Here is a 20,788-nt window from a genome sequence, read left to right on the forward strand (position 1 = left end):
GTACCATAATGTTCAATTAATGCATGAACCCAAATTTCTTGATATTGTGACATGCGGTGGCGTTTTTCCTGACAACCACAGATATAGCAGGGAGCCGAGCGTGTTGAAGCCCACCCCACGAATCCAGTTCCAAGAAGTGGATAACCGAATACGAAGTCGCAGCGAGAGAAAGAGAAGAGAGAGAGAGAAGTTAGCAGGTCAAAAATCGGCGCAGCCAAGCGGACACCGTTGCATACTCAGCTCGGAGCTTGGACAACGCTGTCCGAAAGGCTGATCCGCCTTGTCCAGATATAGAAGGCTCGGATTTAGCCGGAGAGTTTCCGCGCGGCAGATACACTCTGGCGTTCGCGAATCAACGGCATCGAGGGAGAGACAGAGAGATCCAGAAGGTCCCTTTGTTCCTGTTCGTGTTCTCTGTTCGAAATAAACGACGGGGGATCTCGCGAAGGCGCCAAGCCCTGTAAATCATCGCGAGCCCTCCCCTTGGCCGGCCGAGCTGGACAACCGCGTCACCGTCGACGAATCTCCTTGGAAGCAAATATAGCTGGAACAAGAAGACACCGACGAGACGGGAGGGAAACCGAGTCCCTGGCCGGGGGCCAATTAGAGAGGTCACTACCGTTGCGAGCGGTGCAGCTACCAGCGCCTATCGAGCCCTTTTGCGAGGGTCAGTCAAATATAACTTTTTCCCGAATGTTGCATCTCGGCGAAACTCTACGTTCTGACAGAATCTGCAAATTTCTGATACACTGCACTGTACATTATATCATTATAATGACGTAATTTCATTTGCTTGTCAATATTTAACTATGTTCCACGAATCCGACCATCTTGAAACATTTTTATATGTTAGATAAGCAACAGAACATTGTTCTTGAATGTTTTGGAAGTGGTCAATCGAAGGGTTGCTTGCAATTCCCACCCCTGAAAAATTAAATGACTTTTTTCTACCCTTAATAATTTGATCACAATGGTGAAAAAAATGTATGAAGGAGGTAAGTTCGAGTATTTTCGTTTTTTTTCTGAATATCTTAATTAACAACCGAGAAAAAAATGATACAGTTAAAGGTATTTAGCCTCGTATCATCCTTATACGAAAGGTTAGCGACTTCAAATTTTAGGGGGTTGTCTTTCAACCTAAAACCATTGTTTTCCACACAATATCAATAAAAATTGTGGGTGGGGCCGCTGGACCAATCTTAGTCTGCTAGACCCAGTTCCACAGGAAGAAGGTAGAGTCCAACACCTGATGAATTGATTTTGCTCAAGAGGAAAGAGGTTGTTCAAGAGTAGCCCAATCTTTTAAATTTCTTCTTGCATTCGTGAAGCTCGTTCTTCCTCCACTCCGAAGGCAAACGATCGAAGAACAGCGTCCGCGCATCGCGAACTATTTCCCCGGAGCGGAAGACGACCCTCGCCGATAGCCTAAGCAAAAATTGCATCGGCTCTGAATTATTAGACGAACAGACGTGCACGATCCGCGAAGACGACCGATTGGCCACCGGCCATGGCTCCGCTCCAGCCTCTCCTCGCTGGAATCCGACACAAGTCCTGAAAGGGGTTCGTCCAAAAAGGAGGATGTTGCGAACGGTGTCTTTTCACCGGTGTTGCAGACCTCTCGTCGTCTCCCTCTGGATATCTCTTCCACATGGATCGAGCCGTTTACAAAAGAGCCTCTCTATCTCTCTCCTCTCCGCGAGATAGCGCGCGCGCGTGAAAAAGACGGGAAACATCGAAACGACGGGACGTCGTCGCGCAGAGATAAGACGACTGTTGGATCCTAGCCAGATATTTATGTCGATGCTGCACGCTGCTGCCGCGGCGGAACGACCCTGACATTGTGGCAATCGGGAAAAAATGCTGGCGGAACGGACACCGTTCCTTCTCCGCTGTAATTGCTCGGACGCGAGCCGTGATTCTCCTCGAATTTTTTATTCTTCCCAGTCCCATTGTTATTGAACCGGTTTGTCATGACGGAGACCGCCTTTGATACTTAGGGTGGCTTGTAATCAATTTTCTGCCTCCTCCAGATAAACGGAAGAGCAATTCGTTACTCTTACACACTTGTACCTCCCTATCCTGTTGTTTAAGCTGCCGGGAACATTGTCCGTCACTTTTTCGTCAAGATCGATAAGAGAAAAGTCGATGAACCGGGAATAACTTTTCTGCTCTCGTTGAAACGGCGCGGCGCGGTTCTTGCGCCAACTATGATGAAAAATGTTGCCGCCGCACGTTTTTCGCCAAATCGACCGGCGGCTGTGTTGCGCAACGTGTTCCCGCGATCGATTAAGATACCCACTTGGTCTTTTTAGGCCGGGTTCTGGCTAAGCGCGTAATTACTTCATTCTTAGCTAGTCGAATTACCGCGGGACTGGTTGTGCCGAACAGTTTGCTATCCGGTCACGTGGAAACTCGTGTTTCAACTGCTCGAAACGCAGCCAGTTCGTTCTGTGTCGTTTTCGAGTTGCAGAAATCGATCCGTCGTCGTTATCGATTACGTGAACGCTGTGTATTATATACGATCGTAGAATGTGGCATTCGAATAACGCGGTGAAATGATTCTAAATTCATGCGAATTTAAGGACTCTTTCGAAAGGGATCCACATTGCTGAGTTTCAACAAATGTTCCGTAGTCGCGCAGAAAGAAAAATGTCAAGCGAGGTAGAGGAAGGGGGGAAAGAAGAAGAGTAGTACTTATTCGTGACGTCTGTGTGCCATTGAAAGGATAATGGAATCATGATAATTCGCGTTGGACCAAACTATTGGCTGGTGTCCCTGGCCACCGTCCAGACAGTCCTAGGAGCTCACCGTGCATATTCTCCCCGCAGACATAATGCTTCTTCGGCCAAAAACGCGGCCAGACGTATTTATTTCACCCGAAAGACTCTGTCCCGTGTATCCGTTCGCTCGTTAGCCTTCCAAACGGACAATTTTGCAACACGCGACCCCACGTCACTGTTCCCCTAAAGCGACGGATCCGTGGGGCTCACTTTATTCGCCAAGGTGGATTATGGTTACTCGCCATAATCATAATATGTCGAAAATAACGCAATAACGAACGAATTAGTTCGATCACCTCACAGATTCGTATTTCGTCTATTGTACGATACAATAATCGATAATGCGACAATTGCACGCTATGCGAGAACAATTGTAGCATTGTTCGACTGCTCCAAATAGAATTATACACGTGTTTTGCGTTGCAGAAAGTTCTGAAATACAATGCAGGGAATTCTTCAGACTGTAAAACATGAAACAAGCGGAACATTTTAAAATAACAAAGGGTCAAAGAAGATGAAAGAACGCTTGAAACATCCTCGGTCATAATTACCCCGTCCATTTACCTCGCGTAAAATAAATTTGAAGTAACATCAGTCGGGTAGTTTTACAACGGCCAGCTTGCAAACAAGTTTACTGTTTCGCAAACTGTGGTCACCGCGATCGATGAGGGTTGAAGCAAAGTTAACACGAAATATCCGATGCTCGTTGCCAGAGATTAATTGCGGAACAATCGACACCGATCGCGTTAGTTAACGCGCCGCGACGCGGAAGCGTTTCATGTTTATCCCCGAGGATTAACAGGATGTAACCCGACAAGCAAGAAAACACGATCCCGAGGTTTCGTGATTGGAATTCTAATGCGGTTATGAAATCCTCAGACTGCGAGTTCGAGGATGCCGAGGGTAAGTTATACTTTTAGAAAGAAACATCCCTTGTATGTTAAAACAGAGAACCACACATGCGATGATACATGGAATATAAATGAAACATCAAGCTGAGCATGTTTCCCTTTAAAAGCGACAAGCCCGATGATATCAACGATTCCCCAAAAGAAAGCGTTCACCCCGCGAGATCGAGAACCGCCCTTCTTTCGGATGCATTTTGCAGGAGCATTCGGCTGCAGGCCAGGTTCACGTGGCAGCACGCGTTCCGTCGCACAAAACCACCCCATCTGCGTCCGAGACGATGATGATCATCGTCGTATCACGGGTGCCGAAACTACAACGAGAAGGAAACAAAAAAAATCCCGCCGCCCCTGCGCGCGTGGCAGCATTCAGAGACGAAAAAAGAAACGCGCGCCTCCCCATCTGGCCCGGTGGATGCTCGGGGGTGGAAGAAGGCGAAAGGAAGCTGGAGGGGTGATAGACGGGGTAGAATGATGGCGGAAGAGGGAAGCCCCATCGACGTCGTCGTCGTCGCCATCGGGGCATAAAAACGTGAGTGTAACGAGATTTGTCATGGAAGTAGTTCCCGCGCGAGAAGACCACCGGAGGAAGCCGCGACTGGGGGATGAAGAGGGGTTGCAAGAGGGAAAGAGGGAGGGAGGGAGAGAGAGAGAGAGTGGCGGTGAGCGAGAAAGCACGAAGAAAGGGAGAAAGGGGCCACGCGACGAGAGAAACCCTCCAAGGGTGGCTCGCCACCGATAGGATAAAGGGCGTCTCGGATGAGCCGTCCCTGGGAAGAGCCCTGTGTGCACCGAAGCATCATTCAGATATGCAGAAACGTGCAATAATTTTCGTGGTGCACTTCAGCACGAACCAGTATCGGTGTGCGCGTTCTCTCACACAGCGAGCGGATCGCGAACGTGCTGGGCAGAATTGGAACGTAGTCGAAATAATAGTTGAAATACTTCTGTATAAAATGAAATAGTACTTTAATAATAATATAAAGCGAATACTGCTATTTTTTTTTCATCAAACTACTATTTTATCAAGCACCGAGAGCGAGACAGCACGTTGTCCCTGACGGGCATTTGATTCTTCGGGGTTGGGGGCGTGCGCTTCTAAAGGATTCAATGCAAACAGAAATTTGAAAGGGATCTATTGAATCGGCGGGAATGCGATGCCGGTTTCGTGGATCCGGCAGTGAATCAATTCACCCCCTCCTCACCCCCAGCGGGCATTGTTTTGTTTAAACAATGATGTAATGTAATAGGATCGACGGCCGCGCGGGATGTTATGCAATCGGCGGAAACAATAACTGCATAGTAAATTGATTTAATTGTGCGAACTCGAAATCGGCTACTTTCGCGAAGGATGATAGTGCTAACGAATTGAGGAGTTGACGAGGGTTCGTTGCCGATTGTTCCTAATTAATTGGTAATTATTCTGGGCGTAGATTGACGGACTTTCGAAATGTACAAGTTGTATTGATAATGATTCTACATGATATTATTTGTAAAACCATCTCATTAAATCTTAACGCCGACTCTCACTCCGTTAAATATTATATTAAAACTGTGGTTTGTATAATTTCCTGACCCAGTATACGTCACTTAATGGAATAAAAATATTCCCTCTTGAATATGCGCTGCCCGATTTTGACCTTGTTTTTAAATTTTAAATTCGTGTACGTTTTCCACTCGGAGCAAAAAACACATTTCAAACGTACACAACTGCGCTATGCCATTTGCGTATATTTGAAAAATTAATCCGCAGTATTCTCCATCAGCTTACGCATTAACACAGAAATGGCTCTCGTATGAAATATTCTTTATGAAGCACTACACTTTCATACGTTTGATAAGTCTACCGGTTCCTCCCATATAGATGATCATCTAGAACACATTGTGTAAAATACGCCTAAAAACATTTTGTACAATCTCCGCCGTAAAACAACTCCGATACAGATTGAATTGAATTTCCGCAAAAATCAAAATTCGCAGGAACAGAATTCGAGTGACTCGTACACAGTTCGTAACTTTTCCACAGATATAAAAATATGTTTCGCGTTAAATCTCGTCGCGAAATCCCAGGGATTAACCTTTTGAACGACGTATCTCCACATTAAAGTTGCCGGGGGCGAGAATCGCGGCGAAATCCTCGCGGTACCATACTTTCCTCTCAGTCTTAGGATTTCGCGGAGTTTCGCGGAAGATTTTCAAAGTTGCGAGAGCATATTCGTCCTCGGGAGTCTGCTCGCAGCTGGCTAGGAAGCTTCTGGAACCGCGACAATACATTCGCGAAAAGATTGCGAACAGGGCCGCGTGTCACGCGGCTCGTTCGACGTCCGCGTGGAACGATTAATCGCTAAGACGTCGGACATTAATTACCCGTGCTACGAGCATGCGTTCGCCTGCGCGACAATTAATTACGGATCTAGGCGAGGCTCGGCTGGGCAGCCGCGTCTCAAGACACACCGATGACCGAACCAGCGAACTTCGACACGGTAATGGATCGTAATGGATCGCGAGATCGGCGGAATGCTCGGAAAGCAGAAATGTCATGTTCCCGGGCGTTTGCCAAAAGTCCACAACGTCTTTTTAGAGGATCAAGAGTTTCGTTTGCGCTCGGGAACGAAGTGAACGGAATTAATTTCGAGGCTTTCATTGGCGACGTGAGAACCGTCCACTACAAGTAGACTTTATCCGATATCAATTTATTCCCGACTTGCTAAGATTGAAGTAGAAAAATGTAATTTCGCAGAAAAATTCAGGCGTTTGTGTCATTTATAATTGGTATTTTTTGAAGCAGCAGCAATTTAGAGACGGAAGCAATTCTATAGATCGTTCGGAGCAGGAAACTGTGCAAGGAATGAAACTTATTCATAGTTGGAACTCCGAATACATGCTGTATAGTGTTAGTAGAGCGAGCTGAGCTATAGCTCGGTATGATTAATTGGTCGCAATTAGACGCTGTATTTTACGTACGTGTAGCACACACACGCTGCCGCGAGAAATGGGGCAAAAAGTATAGGCTGTGTTGATGAAATTTCGCATTCATTTTTCATGTAATAAAGTGGCTCGGTTTTCGGACCAGCGAGAATCGATGGAAATGGGAATTTCGAGCAAACATACGCAGTCGCAAAACGGTGTATCGGCTATCGATTGTTGCTGTGCTTACAAAAAACCAAATCAATTACGCACATTCGAAAAAATTCAATGATTTCGTAATATAAAAATCAGACGAGATCAGTTTTCTGCAAGTGCAAACCGATAACTTTGCAAATAAAATTCGCCCGATAGAAATCACTTGCGACGAGTAAGGAGCTATCGTATTACGAGAGCACCAAGCACTAACAAAATCCTTGTGTAACTTGTGCCGGGGCGATCAACGTAGCAGCGAAAGCGCGTGCGAGGCGATAAAGCTTTCGTCGGTGTGGGTTCTTTTTCTCGAAACCTGTGAACATCGTTTCGCTCGCGTATCCATGACCCGAGTCAATAATAAAACGGTTAGCCGCCGTGCCAAGAAGAAGATGCGCTCGTCGTTCACCATTTTATTTTATTCTCGACAGCGGTTCGCTCTTTCCCTCTCCGCTCTCTCGGAGCTTTCTTATTTTCGCGAGTGCGGATCGCGACCGGAATAGAAGCATCGCCAATATAGCGTGATCAAAAAGAAACTTCCTCGCTACCTTGCATCAGACCAAATCCAATGGCTCTGCCGTCGTTTTTCCAAGCCCTTGTGCATCTGCCAATTCTCATCGAGCCGCGGACATTTTAAATGCGCCCAAAAAAGGAAAGAAACCACCCTGAATCCAAAAGATTCTCCTACTCAACTCTTTCTTCCGAAAGTCTGAGTTTAGATTAAAATTCTGAGAATAGAACCGTTTTGGATTCAAGGTGGTTTCTTTCCATTTTCATAGGGGAGGTTTCGCTAACTCAGAGTTCGTAAAAATGAAATAAAATGAAACTTTATCTCAGCGAGTCCGGTTTCTTTTTGATCACACCTCGTGCACCGCGCATTCAAATCACCGGTAGCCTTCCCTCGATATTTGCTCCTGAAGCACAGGCTCTCTTTCTCTCTCGCCACTTAACTCGCAAATATCCGCGGGAACAACCACGAAAAAGAGAAAGATAGAACGATAGAGGACCGCGGGGAGAGAAGGATGAAAGGACACGCATTCTCATCCGGCCGGGTGGTTTTATTGCGAGGCAAAACCTCGGGCACGACAATGAGAAGCAAAGAACAAACCGTATAAAGCGGTCCGCGCGCCCCCGGAGAGCCGCAATTTTGCGTTTTGTTCCGCGTTTTGAGCCGACCTTTCATCAAACGGGATCCGGCGAGGGGGCAAGTTTGCCTTCCGGGTGGAGGAGGGTTCTCAGACTGCGTGAAAATGCGAACAAGACACAATATGAGGAACGGGACACGCATCGTGTCTCGGATACACGATATGCTTCGCGATACCATGTCGAATAGCAAGGAGACCCACACCGTCCGATAAAATGCTCGCATCCCAACACTTTGGAACCAGAACCGGCAAATCAATATGTAACTTCAAAATTCAAAAACAGTAACCGCAATCATTAATGCACGATTATTTTTAAATTTCAATACTTTGCTGGCCACCTATTTCGAGCCGGAACCGGCAAATAAATATGTGCATACATAACTTTAAAATTCAACAACAATAACCGCGATCAATATTGCACAATAATTTTTAAATCTCAATATTCTGGAACCAAAACCGGCAAATCAATATGTAACTTCAAAATTCAAGAACAGTAGTCGCAATCATTAATGCAGGATAATTTCTAAATTTCAATACTTTGCTGGCCGCCGATTTCGAGCCGGAACCGGCAAATAAATATGTGCATACTTAACTTCAAAATTCAACAACAATAACCGCGATCAATATTGCACAATAATTTATAAATCTCAATATTTTGGAACCAGAACCGGCAAATCAATATGTAACTTCAAAATTCTAGAAAAGTAGTCGCAATTATTAATGTACGATCATTTCAAAATTTCAATACTTTGCTGGCCGCCGATTTCGAGCCGGAACCGGCAAATAAATATGTGCATACTTAACTTCAAAATTCAACAACAATGACCGCGATCAATATTGCACAATAATTTTTAAATCTCAATATTTTGGAACCAGAACCGGCAAATCAATATGTAACTTCAAAATTCTAGAAAAGTAGTCGCAATTATTAATGCACGATCATTTCAAAATTTCAATACTTTGCTGGCCGCCGATTTCGAGCCGGAACCGGCAAATAAATATGTGCATACTTAACTTCAAAATTCAACAACAATGACCGCGATCAATATTGCACAATAATTTTTAAATCTCAATATTTTGGAACCAGAACCGGCAAATCAATATGTGCATACATAACTTCAAAATTTAACAACAATAACCGCAATCGTTATTGCACAATAATTTTTGAAAATCAATATTTTGGAACCAGAATCGGCAAATCAATATGTAACTTCAAAATTCAAGAACAATAACCGCAATCATCGTTACAGGATAATTTTGAGCTAATATTTCTAACAGGAAAACTGATGTCAGTCTAGTACTTCATTGCACATTCATTGCAGATGTCTATTGGGTCATTCCATGCCGAATCGATCACTTTTTGCAGGCACCATCGCCGATTTTGTTCTAACTGAAATATGTTGTAGTCCATGCGAAATTAGGGGGGGTTTAAGTCATCATTTTGCCGGTTTCGAATTTTTTTAGAAATGGCAGGCGTTCAAAGTTTTCAATTTTTGCCCATTTCGGTGAAAACGGGCCTCACTTACGAATTTTTATCTCAAGAACGGTTTGTCCGATTGAGCTAAATTTTTTTTTTTGCTTTATTCGGAAAGGATTGGGCTATTAGAAAATAATTTTTTCAACCTCGACAATCAACTTTATAATGTCAAAAAATTTAAACAAATTCTTCTTTTGCGTTTTTTTTCAATGATGGGGCGGAGTGATTTAAATTTTGAAAAAAATATGGTTATATTCCTTGAAGTTCCCCCTTTAAAATGAGCCCTTGAACAAGATGGTATCTTTAAAATTGGCGTTACAATGACCTGGTAAAGGACGCCGTGTACCTTCGTCGTATATAGTCTGCTGGCATTTTCTTGAGACCAGCGATATGTACCATCTTGTTCAAGGACTCATTTTAAAGGGGAAACTTCAAGGAATATAACCATATTTTTTTCAAAATTTAAATCACTCCGCCCCATCATTGAAAAAAAACGCAAAAGAAGAATTTGTTTAAATTTTTTTACATTATAAAGTTGATTGTCGAGGTTGAAAAAATTATTTTCTAATAGCCCAATCCTTTCCGAATAAAACAAAAAAAAAATTTAGCTCAATCGGACAAACCGTTCTTGAGATAAAAATTCGTAAGTGAGGCCCGTTTTTACCGAAATGGGCAAAATTGAAAACTTTGAAGGCCTGCCATTTCTAAAAAAAATTCAAAACCGGCAAAATGATGACTTAAACCCCCCCCCCCCGTAGTTTCGCATGGATTACAACATATTTCAGTTAGAACAAAATCGGCGATGGTGCCTGCAAAAAGTGATCGATTCGGCATGGAATGACCCTATTGCATTCTAGTGAAAAGCACTCTCTCAATTTGCATGAGGTATTACACGCCACTTTGCAATTCCCAGCGTTAGACATTGTATTAACAGAGCCACCGCTATAAACGTGGCAATTACCTCGTACACTGCCATAAAAATGTCGGAGTTCGCAGCTATACACATTATGGAATCTATGTTGTATTTCCTTCGTTCAATGAGGGTGGCTTCGGGGCATCTAAGCCCGGGATTATAGTGCTTTCAGAGACATAAGTGAGGTTGTAGCTTGATGGAGAACTACGGCGAGGGGTGCGAAGACAGCAATTGGTGGAGCAGTTGGAAAGTGTTAGGATTATTCAGCGAATACATCCTCCCTTATATGTTTCGAATACAAATATTATCAACACAATAGGGTGAATTAAATTATGTGCCTCTACTTCCGAGGAGCACGAGGGGGTGACGGAAACGAATTTGTCGAGACACTGTACATATAAATCTTCAGCTTCATTTCACGGTTCTGGAACACCAAAGAGAGACTCTGCACACCATAAACCTCGGACGGAAAATCTGGGAAGCATATCTTTCGAGAATGTCCAGCCCTAAATCAGGGTCTGTTTGTAATTGTTCGGAAAGTACTTAACGAAGAACAGTGCTGGTGGACAAATGACGTCGTGACGAAAGGAAGCGTGGAGTAAAATCGTAAATATGCTGGGACGATCGTCGGGAAGGGTTGTAGCATGAGTGGCAGGTGGATAGACAAACGGCTATGCTGAAATTTACAGCGACGATATATTTGGCGACGGGAGCCAAGAAGACACTGTCCTCCTCTTCGACAATCGTGATTTTTATTTTGGATTTCCCGTTCGCTGGTGGTAGGCCGGTATTTTCGTCTTGGATTACCAGCCGAGAATAACCGCGTGTTAGCGGCTTCTTTGAATTTGGTAATTGATGGCTGGTGTGTATCAACGCGTCTGCAATCGATAACATCGCCACGTCTTGTCACGGTTCGACGAGGACCCGAGGAAATGGGAGGGACCGAGAAATAGACACGTCTGTCGCGCGAAGTGCAATTCTTGTTTGATCTTGGCTAAACGGCGGAGTATCAATCAGCCGGCTCGCGAAATTTATGCGAGGCATCGCGACACTCGGGAATACAAACCCCCGTGCATGATCGAACAATTGTTTGGAACGCCTGTGTATACATGTTTGCTCCGGAGCAACAAGCTTTCCAAACAATATTTTGCACATTTATATACGTACAGGCTCTTTGTTTCAACCTATTCACGCCCAAAATAAAACTGTTTCAATAAAAGGTACACGGTAGTACAGGTAAGAGGTACTGTACTAAAAAGTGTACTGGGCCGAGTACAACGGGCGGATTAAGAATGAAATTGCATTTTGTAGGTGTACTCGCGCAAGTACAGAGGCGATAATGGGTTAATGTCACGACAGTGTTTAAAAATCCATGATAAATTAAAAACATTGCCACGAACTCCCGTGCAAGATCGAAAAATTGTTTGAAACTAAAATTTGTGTTGGTGAAAATATGATTTAGAACAGGTCTGGCCAACACGCGACCCGCCGGACGATTTTATATTTTCTATTGAAACTTTTGTTTCTCGTTGTATGTATACAAAAAATATTAAATGAATAAAGAGTCATTATTATAATGCACAAGTGCGACTACGAACTTCAGTTCTATATTTGATATCTTTGATATAATTGACTTACAGTGCAACAACGAAATGAAACAAATTTTTGCGTCCACGTTAGTAATTAATTTTCACAATACTTATATTACATCCGAGAGATATTCCAACTTAAGATATTTTGCACAACGAGTTGCAAGTGCTTTTGGGATCCATATATGTTCGTGAAACATTGTTTTCGAAGATGAAATTTCCAGAGTTCATCACGTGCTTCATTAACTGATGCCAATTTAGAAAACCAGCTAACAAAAGATGTACAACGTCGAACATAAATATAGATTTACAAAAGTTAAGTGAAAGAAAGGATAAACAAATATCTCATTCATTAAGACTCGAGAGTTAATTATATTGAATCATAATATAACAATAAAGTTTCATTCATTTTGTGTTTGTATTACATTTGTTACAAGCATGTTTACCTAAAGTGCGTCATCAAAGTGGCTCGTGAAACGATTTTGGGTTGGCCAGGCCTGATTTAGAAGTTTCTCACTGTAAATAAATTCATGTTCGACTTGCTCGCAGAAGTACGTCAATACTGTCGCTTTCAGTATCCGATTGAATTGGTACTTTAACTATTCTCGGAGTGTGTTGGACATGTTGAAAATTCCGCGGAAATAATATTATCACAGTGGGCGAAAACTCTTCGATGCGCGCTAGAATGATAAATCAGTATTACCCTGCAACGTTGTGCAATAGCAGTTCCTGATTTATATTTGCAATTTGTCTTCGACGTTAAATGGAATTGCGTTGGCTGGTTAACCACGTGTGCCATGTATCCTTACATAATTGTTGGACAATTGAAACGGTTTATAAGTACTCGCAAAACCACTAATTGCGCTGCACTCTCATTGTGCGGATGAATAAACATAGCACACCAGAGACATCGTAAAATACCGTCGCTGTATTACCAGCTGCATTGCCTTCGCATCGCGGTTACCAAATTAGTAAAACTTCAAATTGATGTTCAATTTGTTTGTCACGAATCAAAGTAAATAATTCACTACTGAAATTCATTCGTAAAAATATATAAGAAATGATTGACTTGAAAATTGTCTCGCTTTAATTTATTTGTCACGAATCAAAGTACTTAATTCACTACTAAAATTCATTCGTAAAAATATATAAGAAATGATTGACTTGAAAATTGTCTCGCTTTAATTTACTTGTCACGAATCAAAGTACTTAATTCACTACTAAAATTCATTCGTAAAAATATATAAGAAATGATTGACTTGAAAATTGTCTCGCTTTAATTTACTTGTCACGAATCAAAGTACTTAATTCACTACTAAAATTCATTCGTAAAAATATATAAGAAGATTGACTTGAAAATTGTCTCGCTTTAATTTATTTGTCACGAATCAAAGTACTTAATTCACTACTAAAATTCATTCGTAAAAATATATAAGAAATGATTGACTTGAAAATTGTCTCGCTTTAATTTACTTGTCACGAATCAAAGTACTTAATTCACTACTAAAATTCATTCGTAAAAATATATAAGAAATGATTGACTTGAAAATTGTCTCGCTTTAATTTATTTGTCACGAATCAAAGTACTAATTTACTACTAAAATTCATTCATAAAAATATATAAGAAATGATTGACTTGAAAATTGTCTCGCTTTAATTTATTTGTCACAAATCAAAGTACTTAATTCACTACTAAAATTCATTCGTAAAAATATATAAGAAGATTGACTTGAAAATTGTCTCGCTTTAATTTATTTGTCACGAATCAAAGTACTTAATTCACTACTAAAATTCATTCGTAAAAATATATAAGAAATGATTGACTTGAAAATTGTCTCGCTTTAATTTATTTGTCACGAATCAAAGTACTTAATTCACTACTAAAATTCATTCGTAAAAATATATAAGAAATGATTGACTTGAAAATTGTCTCGCTTTAATTTATTTGTCACGAATCAAAGTACTAATTTACTACTAAAATTCATTCGTAAAAATATATAAGAAATGATTGACTTGAAAATTGTCTCGCTTTAATTTATTTGTCACGAATCGAAGTACTTAATTCACTACTAAAATTCATTCGTAAAAATATATAAGAAATGATTGACTTGAAAATTGTCTCGCTTTAATTTACTTGTCACGAATCAAAGTACTTAATTCACTACTAAAATTCATTCGTAAAAATATATAAGAAGATTGACTTGAAAATTGTCTCGCTTTAATTTATTTGTCACGAATCAAAGTACTTAATTCACTACTAAAATTCATTCGTAAAAATATATAAGAAATGATTGACTTGAAAATTGTCTCGCTTTAATTTACTTGTCACGAATCAAAGTACTTAATTCACTACTAAAATTCATTCGTAAAAATATATAAGAAATGATTGACTTGAAAATTGTCTCGCTTTAATTTATTTGTCACGAATCAAAGTACTAATTTACTACTAAAATTCATTCATAAAAATATATAAGAAATGATTGACTTGAAAATTGTCTCGCTTTAATTTATTTGTCACAAATCAAAGTACTTAATTCACTACTAAAATTCATTCGTAAAAATATATAAGAAGATTGACTTGAAAATTGTCTCGCTTTAATTTATTTGTCACGAATCAAAGTACTTAATTCACTACTAAAATTCATTCGTAAAAATATATAAGAAATGATTGACTTGAAAATTGTCTCGCTTTAATTTATTTGTCACGAATCAAAGTACTTAATTCACTACTAAAATTCATTCGTAAAAATATATAAGAAATGATTGACTTGAAAATTGTCTCGCTTTAATTTATTTGTCACGAATCAAAGTACTAATTTACTACTAAAATTCATTCATAAAAATATATAAGAAATGATTGACTTGAAAATTGTCTCGCTTTAATTTATTTGTCACAAATCAAAGTACTTAATTCACTACTAAAATTCATTCGTAAAAATATATAAGAAATGATTGACTTGAAAATTGTCTCGCTTTAATTTACTTGTCACGAATCAAAGTACTTAATTCACTACTAAAATTCATTCGTAAAAATATATAAGAAATGATTGACTTGAAAATTATCTCGCTTTAATTTACTTGTCACGAATCAAAGTACTTAATTCACTACTAAAATTCATTCGTAAAATATATAAGAAATGATTGACTTGAAAATTGTCTCGCTTTAATTTATTTGTCACGAATCAAAGTACTTAATTCACTACTAAAATTCATTCGTAAAAATATATAAGAAATGATTGAATTGAAAATTGTCTCGCTTTAATTTATTTGTCACGACCAAAACATAAAATGATGTCAACAACAAGCGGAGAGTTCGATTCACTTTCCACGTCAGCTCAATAACTTGGCATTTGTCTCGAAGTCCAATAATAACCGCGTCTCAAAAATTTTGTGAAAGCTGGCGAAACTCGAGCGCGAATTCGCGTTTTCCAAAAATAAAACGCGATCTAAGGTGTCAAAATTACCGCCACTGTCGCGTTCGAGATGTCAGATTTCCTGGTGTTACAAGCGTGTAACGTGGCGCATCACAAGACACGAGAACTCCTACACGAAAATACTTTACTCGAATGTGACATAAGCGAGTCAACGAGAGACGTTAGTGGACGGCAACTTCAACCCTCACCGGGCGACGATTGAATTAGTCGAGACCCGAGAATCAACTATTTACTTTGTAACAACATCGCGAAAGTCCGTCGACCCAATCAAAACAATAAGCGAATTTAACCAGGCACGCCATACGCTGTTAACTATAGTTGGAGGCTCGCTCCATTACCAAATTGGCTCGGGTTCTCGATTTTTACCGTGCTAAAATCTTCCCCGATTTTCACGAAATTTTGTGATGCATTATTTTTTACAAGTTTCTTTTTCCAGCATCAGAAGTGTTCCAATTTTTATCCAAGCGAGATACTTAATTATTAAAAAGTCAACACTTTCAATCAGATGAGTAAGATTTGAGAAGAGCCGACGATATTTTATCCATTCGTCAAAGACCAACTTGGATGACCCAAAATCTCCGAAGTTTCGCTGCTTCAGGTACCGCAGGGTTGCGGCTAAATGTGCCGCGCAAGTTTCGAAAATGAACAGGTGGTTCTCGACGGGATATAGCCGAGAGAGCGAACGAACCAAGGAATCAGGCGTTAATCAATAAACAGAACTGGCAAACCTCTTACCTTGCCCTGCATAATCAGGCGGATGGTTAGGGTGACCGAAGGGTCGTCATTCAAGACCGGTTTGGAATCCATACCGTCCATAACGAAGTCACGAGTTCTGTGATTACGGTAAGGAGTTTTCTTCTCGAGATTTGCGGAGGGAAAGGGTGTGGAGGAGGATAAGGAGGACAGGGGAGAGGTTAGGCGAGTGACTTTGGCTGGAGGGGTCTCGGGGGACGTGCTTCTCAAACGCTCCCAGGTATGCTCAGTCCTTGCACTGCAATCAAAATGTTTACTCCGTTATTAAATCATCGCCGGGATCGACTTGCACACAGACATCAAAAATATTTTCCTGCGATCTTAAACCTTTCTGCAATTCTCGAGCAAACGTTTTTTTCAAATTAACCCGATGGAAAAATCTTGCTTCCGAGCCGGTCCTTCGACGTGGACGTAAAAAGATGCAACAACTCGGCACACTTAACCCCTTGCCGTACCTTTTCTGTTACAGTTACAGTGACTAGACCGCCTTCATCCCGAAAAATGTCGTAGAAGAGAAATTTATATTTTTTGTATGGCTACATTTATTTTAATGCTTAAATATTGAATCAAATTTTATTTCATCGAAAATGAAACGCGTAACATTCATATTTGTTAGACTTTGTTAAGAGACCTTCATCACGAGTCTGGCTCGTCGAAATACAGCAAGGGGTTAATATTTATTTTTGCAATAAGTGGAAATCTGTTTCCGAATGAAATTGGCTCGATCAGTGCGCAAGGGTTAAAATCGCACACAAAAAAATGTTCTTTGCGAACTACAAGAAAAACAACGTCATACAACACTCGTTAAATTCCTATATCTGTTGATTTTCTCGATCGATATCGATCGAACGGGTGATCGACATTTAGAGCGAACTAAATGTCGGCTTCTTCGTCATCCAATATGGATGATTCGATGCCATTCCAGAGGCTAGCACGATAATCATCAGACAGTTCGAATAATTGCCGACAGTCCAATGACAAAGGAGGCCCACGTAATCATCCGTGAGGCTCGATAAACTATACTTTCTTAGGAATCACGCGACTTGCAAACGAACCAAGGATCGCGAGCGCCAACAATGCTGCCTTAGGAGTATACATACTACGGTCGTTAGTATGATGCACGGAATTCCGGGAACCGTCGGAAGCGTGATACACGCGAGCTCGCCTAATATCTATAGTCGTCGCCGAGGTATGCATTACTATCGACGTCGAGTGATTGTAAAGAAAATTCCGTTTCGGATCGATCGGCATTTCCACTGCGCACGTGTAACGGTCTTTGTTGGCGTTCTAACGAACCGCTTCCTCGTTAGGGGCCGAGTATAGTAGAAGCCACTTAAATAAGATCTTCTTTATGCGCAAACATTACGGACATCTTTTAAGTTTCGCAATAGTATTGATCATGGAACCATCAGTCTCGTGTCACGGTAGATGATATAAAGAGAAAATATAAAAATACATATGTATATGATTGGAGTGAATTATTTAACCCTCAACCGTCCCTCGTGTCAATCTGACACAGGTCTCCTGAAATAAATTATACTATTCTGTTATTTGTGGGTAAATTTGCCCAAAACTTCGTGACTTTTATTTCATTAATGCGACACAAATAATCGAAAAACCTAACACGTAAATGTTAACTCATCAATTTGAATAAAAAAAACATCGAAAAATAACTGTTTACCTTGTTATTTCATCGATCTTTTACCACTGTATCAATTTGACACCGAGGGACAGATTCAGTTTGTGAAATGAGGGACGGATGAGGGTTAAACGACTCTTCCGGGAAGAAAATCGGCGGGACCAGTTATTTGCACTGAAAATACAGTATTTTATCCATAAATGTCCCAAATGCCGACAATTGTCCCAGAACTATCCCCACTCCTGCGAGGTGAACCCCCTTGAGGGGCCCAGAAGCTAGAGAGGGCTCGGTCGCCGAGAAGTATGACATCATACGGCTCGGGTATATCGGTCAGATAATGTACCACTAATCCAAAACTTCTATATTTTTCAACATATTCGTGGCATTTATTAATGAAAATGATACCAAATACAGTAATTCTTCAATCGTAGTCCTGAATCGCCTGTGCAATCGAAGTAATATCATATTTGGTATCATTTTCATTAGAAAAATGCCACGAATATATTTGTCAAAGTTCCATAAAGAAAATAAAGAAGTTGTGTTATTAGTTTAGTTATGTTTACACTTCTGGACGATCCAGGCCTCTCAAGTTCCGCCGTCCTTTTCTACGTTCGGCAAAAGTCAAGGAATAGTATCCCTAGCGGGTAATTGTCCTTGGGCAGACCCGTTTTGGGGTCAATTATCGATAAAATACTGTATGCAGCTTAATCCCTCGGAAAAATAAACTCGATACCAATTGCTCCGACAAACAAACAAAAAGTGTGAATTGTTGAACGACAGGCGAATTTATGTGGCGCGATAAATATTTCCGACAGCGAACAATAAAGGATCGATGCGCGTATTGACTCGATTGGCACACGTGTTTTTATGAAATTGCGACAATCTGAAGTGATTTTTCAGGAAGGTTGCGAAACGTGAAACAACGGATAACTATTAACAGTTATTAAGGTGATAGGGCAGAGTTCACGAACGCGGCGTCGTATTAGGCTTCCGACGACTCGTTTGTCGTGGAATTAAGACATTACGAGGTGCACACGCGAATCTTCCCGAGCCTGAAGCGCAGGTAAAGGGATTCGGTGGTGACGAAATGTTCGTCGTTCGAGGGAAACGAAGGTGTATAATGCCTCCGACTATGGCTTCGCTTGTTCAGTTTTCAGGTCAGGCGATAAATACCTAAAAGTGCAGCCAAACTGTACCGGAGGGGGCACCAGGCTGCTCGAACGTTGCTTATTTTACTTTCATGCACCGAATGCAATTATTCCGACTCCTTGAAACGCTCACACAGTCCAGCTCTGATCCTTCGCCTCCTTCCAGGGTCCGACAGATCTTTTTCGGAAGTAATTGTGGAAATTTATCTCTTTCGACCGTGAAATCGTTATCTTCTTATCAGTATTATCGTTTCGGAGATGGAGCGATGCTTTTTATTCGAATCTCTAATGATAACCGTCTGATCGAATAATTAAACAAGTTTCGAGAGAATAAATAATCGACGTGACGTCGCTGACGTAACTGAATAAAAGCTGGATAAGATTGTGCCTCGGAGTTATAAGTCGAATATGGGCAATTTTTATTATTATTTAATATCGCAAATTAAATCTTTTCCAGCGTCACTCTATTGGAAAGATATCGGGTGCGTGTCGTAAATTTCATTTTAAAAGAACTATTAGGCACAATTATTCACGGCATCGCGTGCTCGCGTGCACTTACTCTGTCGAGCAACACGAATTCGGTACACAACGTTTTGATAAACATGAGCTGATATACATAAAAATGTAGCCGTGATTATGCAGAAAGTAATGGTCGCGCGTCGATAACAGAGAGCAAGCGACCCTTTTTAGTACGCGAACCACGTAACGTGTGACATTCTCGAACGGAGTTGTTCGTTCGTGAATCGTCGAAGTTGAAGGTTCGCGGGGACATCGATGCACTATCTTTCGAACGTTAACCTATTTTTTACGGCTCGATATTTCTCATTCGGCTCGGCAATTCGTGTGAAACCGCGTTCTACAAAATCGCGGTGTGCCCAATAGCTCGCAATCTCCCATTGTTTTTGCATACAGTTCCATTAAAACAACGTCGGCGATTCAATTCCCCGCTGTCCAAGCTTTCGCTCGAGTAAATCCCCCTAAATTCCCTGTTGTCGGGGAACCAAGACGCTTAGCATGAGCCTGTCGACTGCCATCTTTGTCGAACACGAGATTCTAAATTCCCGACTGAATTTAGAGACGTTCTGGGAAGGGACTTGCAAATTCTCTCGCAACAAACGGAATTAAATAGAAATTAATTTCCGCGTTGAAACAACTTAATGATACACGTATTTAATAGATCGTGTTGAAAAGTACGACAGTGTCTCCTAAAATCGATGCTATCTTTAACAGGATGGTGGAAGGAATTTTCCTTGCACACGTAACAACTCAATCAGCACGCATTACTACCAAAGAGTTCGGTTTTAGAAAGTACATCATGAATATTGCTTCACAAATTTGCACTGGAATAAAAAGAAACTTAATCATTTTGATTTATGGAGCTAGCCTTGACTGCACGCAGATGCGTTTGCTTCCGTGATTGTAACGAGCTTTCTACACCGAGCGAGTTCACACTATGACGGAAGAACCAACAGTGACTGTGTTTCACTTTATGCAAATAACAAGACTGTATTCGTTCGATTGGTTAATAACGTTTCGACGTATTTGAACATTTTAATTCGGCAATTTTCCTCCGGAGGAGGAAATTTTTTGAAAATTTTCCTGCTCCTTTCTACGGGACATTTTTCTCCTGAATGAGCACGCGCTTCATAAACGGTATCCCATTTCAGGCAGATTGCGGGTAGGGGTACCCTCGTCGGTCGCTACGCCCCTTTCTCAATGACCCCCTCTCTCGTGCCACCACTGTTAAAAGTGCACCGGACAGGTTTCTTGCTCTGTCCGATGCATCGGTCGTTCTCTCTCGACTTGCACGTCTGGCTGCGTGTCGCACACGTAGCGACAGACACTTTGTTTCAACAAAGACACCGGTCGCATGCTCTGCATACCGCAT

At 41.2% G+C, this 20,788-nt stretch overlaps 1 protein-coding gene across 6 annotated transcripts in view; it reads right to left on the minus strand.

Annotated features, from left to right (window-relative positions):
- Mub (poly(rC)-binding protein mub) overlaps positions 1 to 20,788 on the minus strand; it is a 267,810-nt gene that overhangs the window by 60,950 nt on the left and 186,072 nt on the right. For all 6 annotated transcript variants that reach the window (XM_076444774.1, XM_076444773.1, XM_076444772.1 and 3 more), the window contains exon 2: positions 16,096 to 16,351. In XM_076444774.1, the coding sequence (XP_076300889.1) occupies positions 16,096 to 16,176 (81 nt within the window). In that variant the 5' untranslated portion in view covers positions 16,177 to 16,351. The remainder of the gene's footprint in view (positions 1 to 16,095; positions 16,352 to 20,788) is intronic.

This window comes from Lasioglossum baleicum, unplaced genomic scaffold, assembly GCF_051020765.1.
Source record: "Lasioglossum baleicum unplaced genomic scaffold, iyLasBale1 scaffold0021, whole genome shotgun sequence".
Lineage (NCBI taxonomy): Eukaryota > Metazoa > Arthropoda > Insecta > Hymenoptera > Halictidae > Lasioglossum > Lasioglossum baleicum.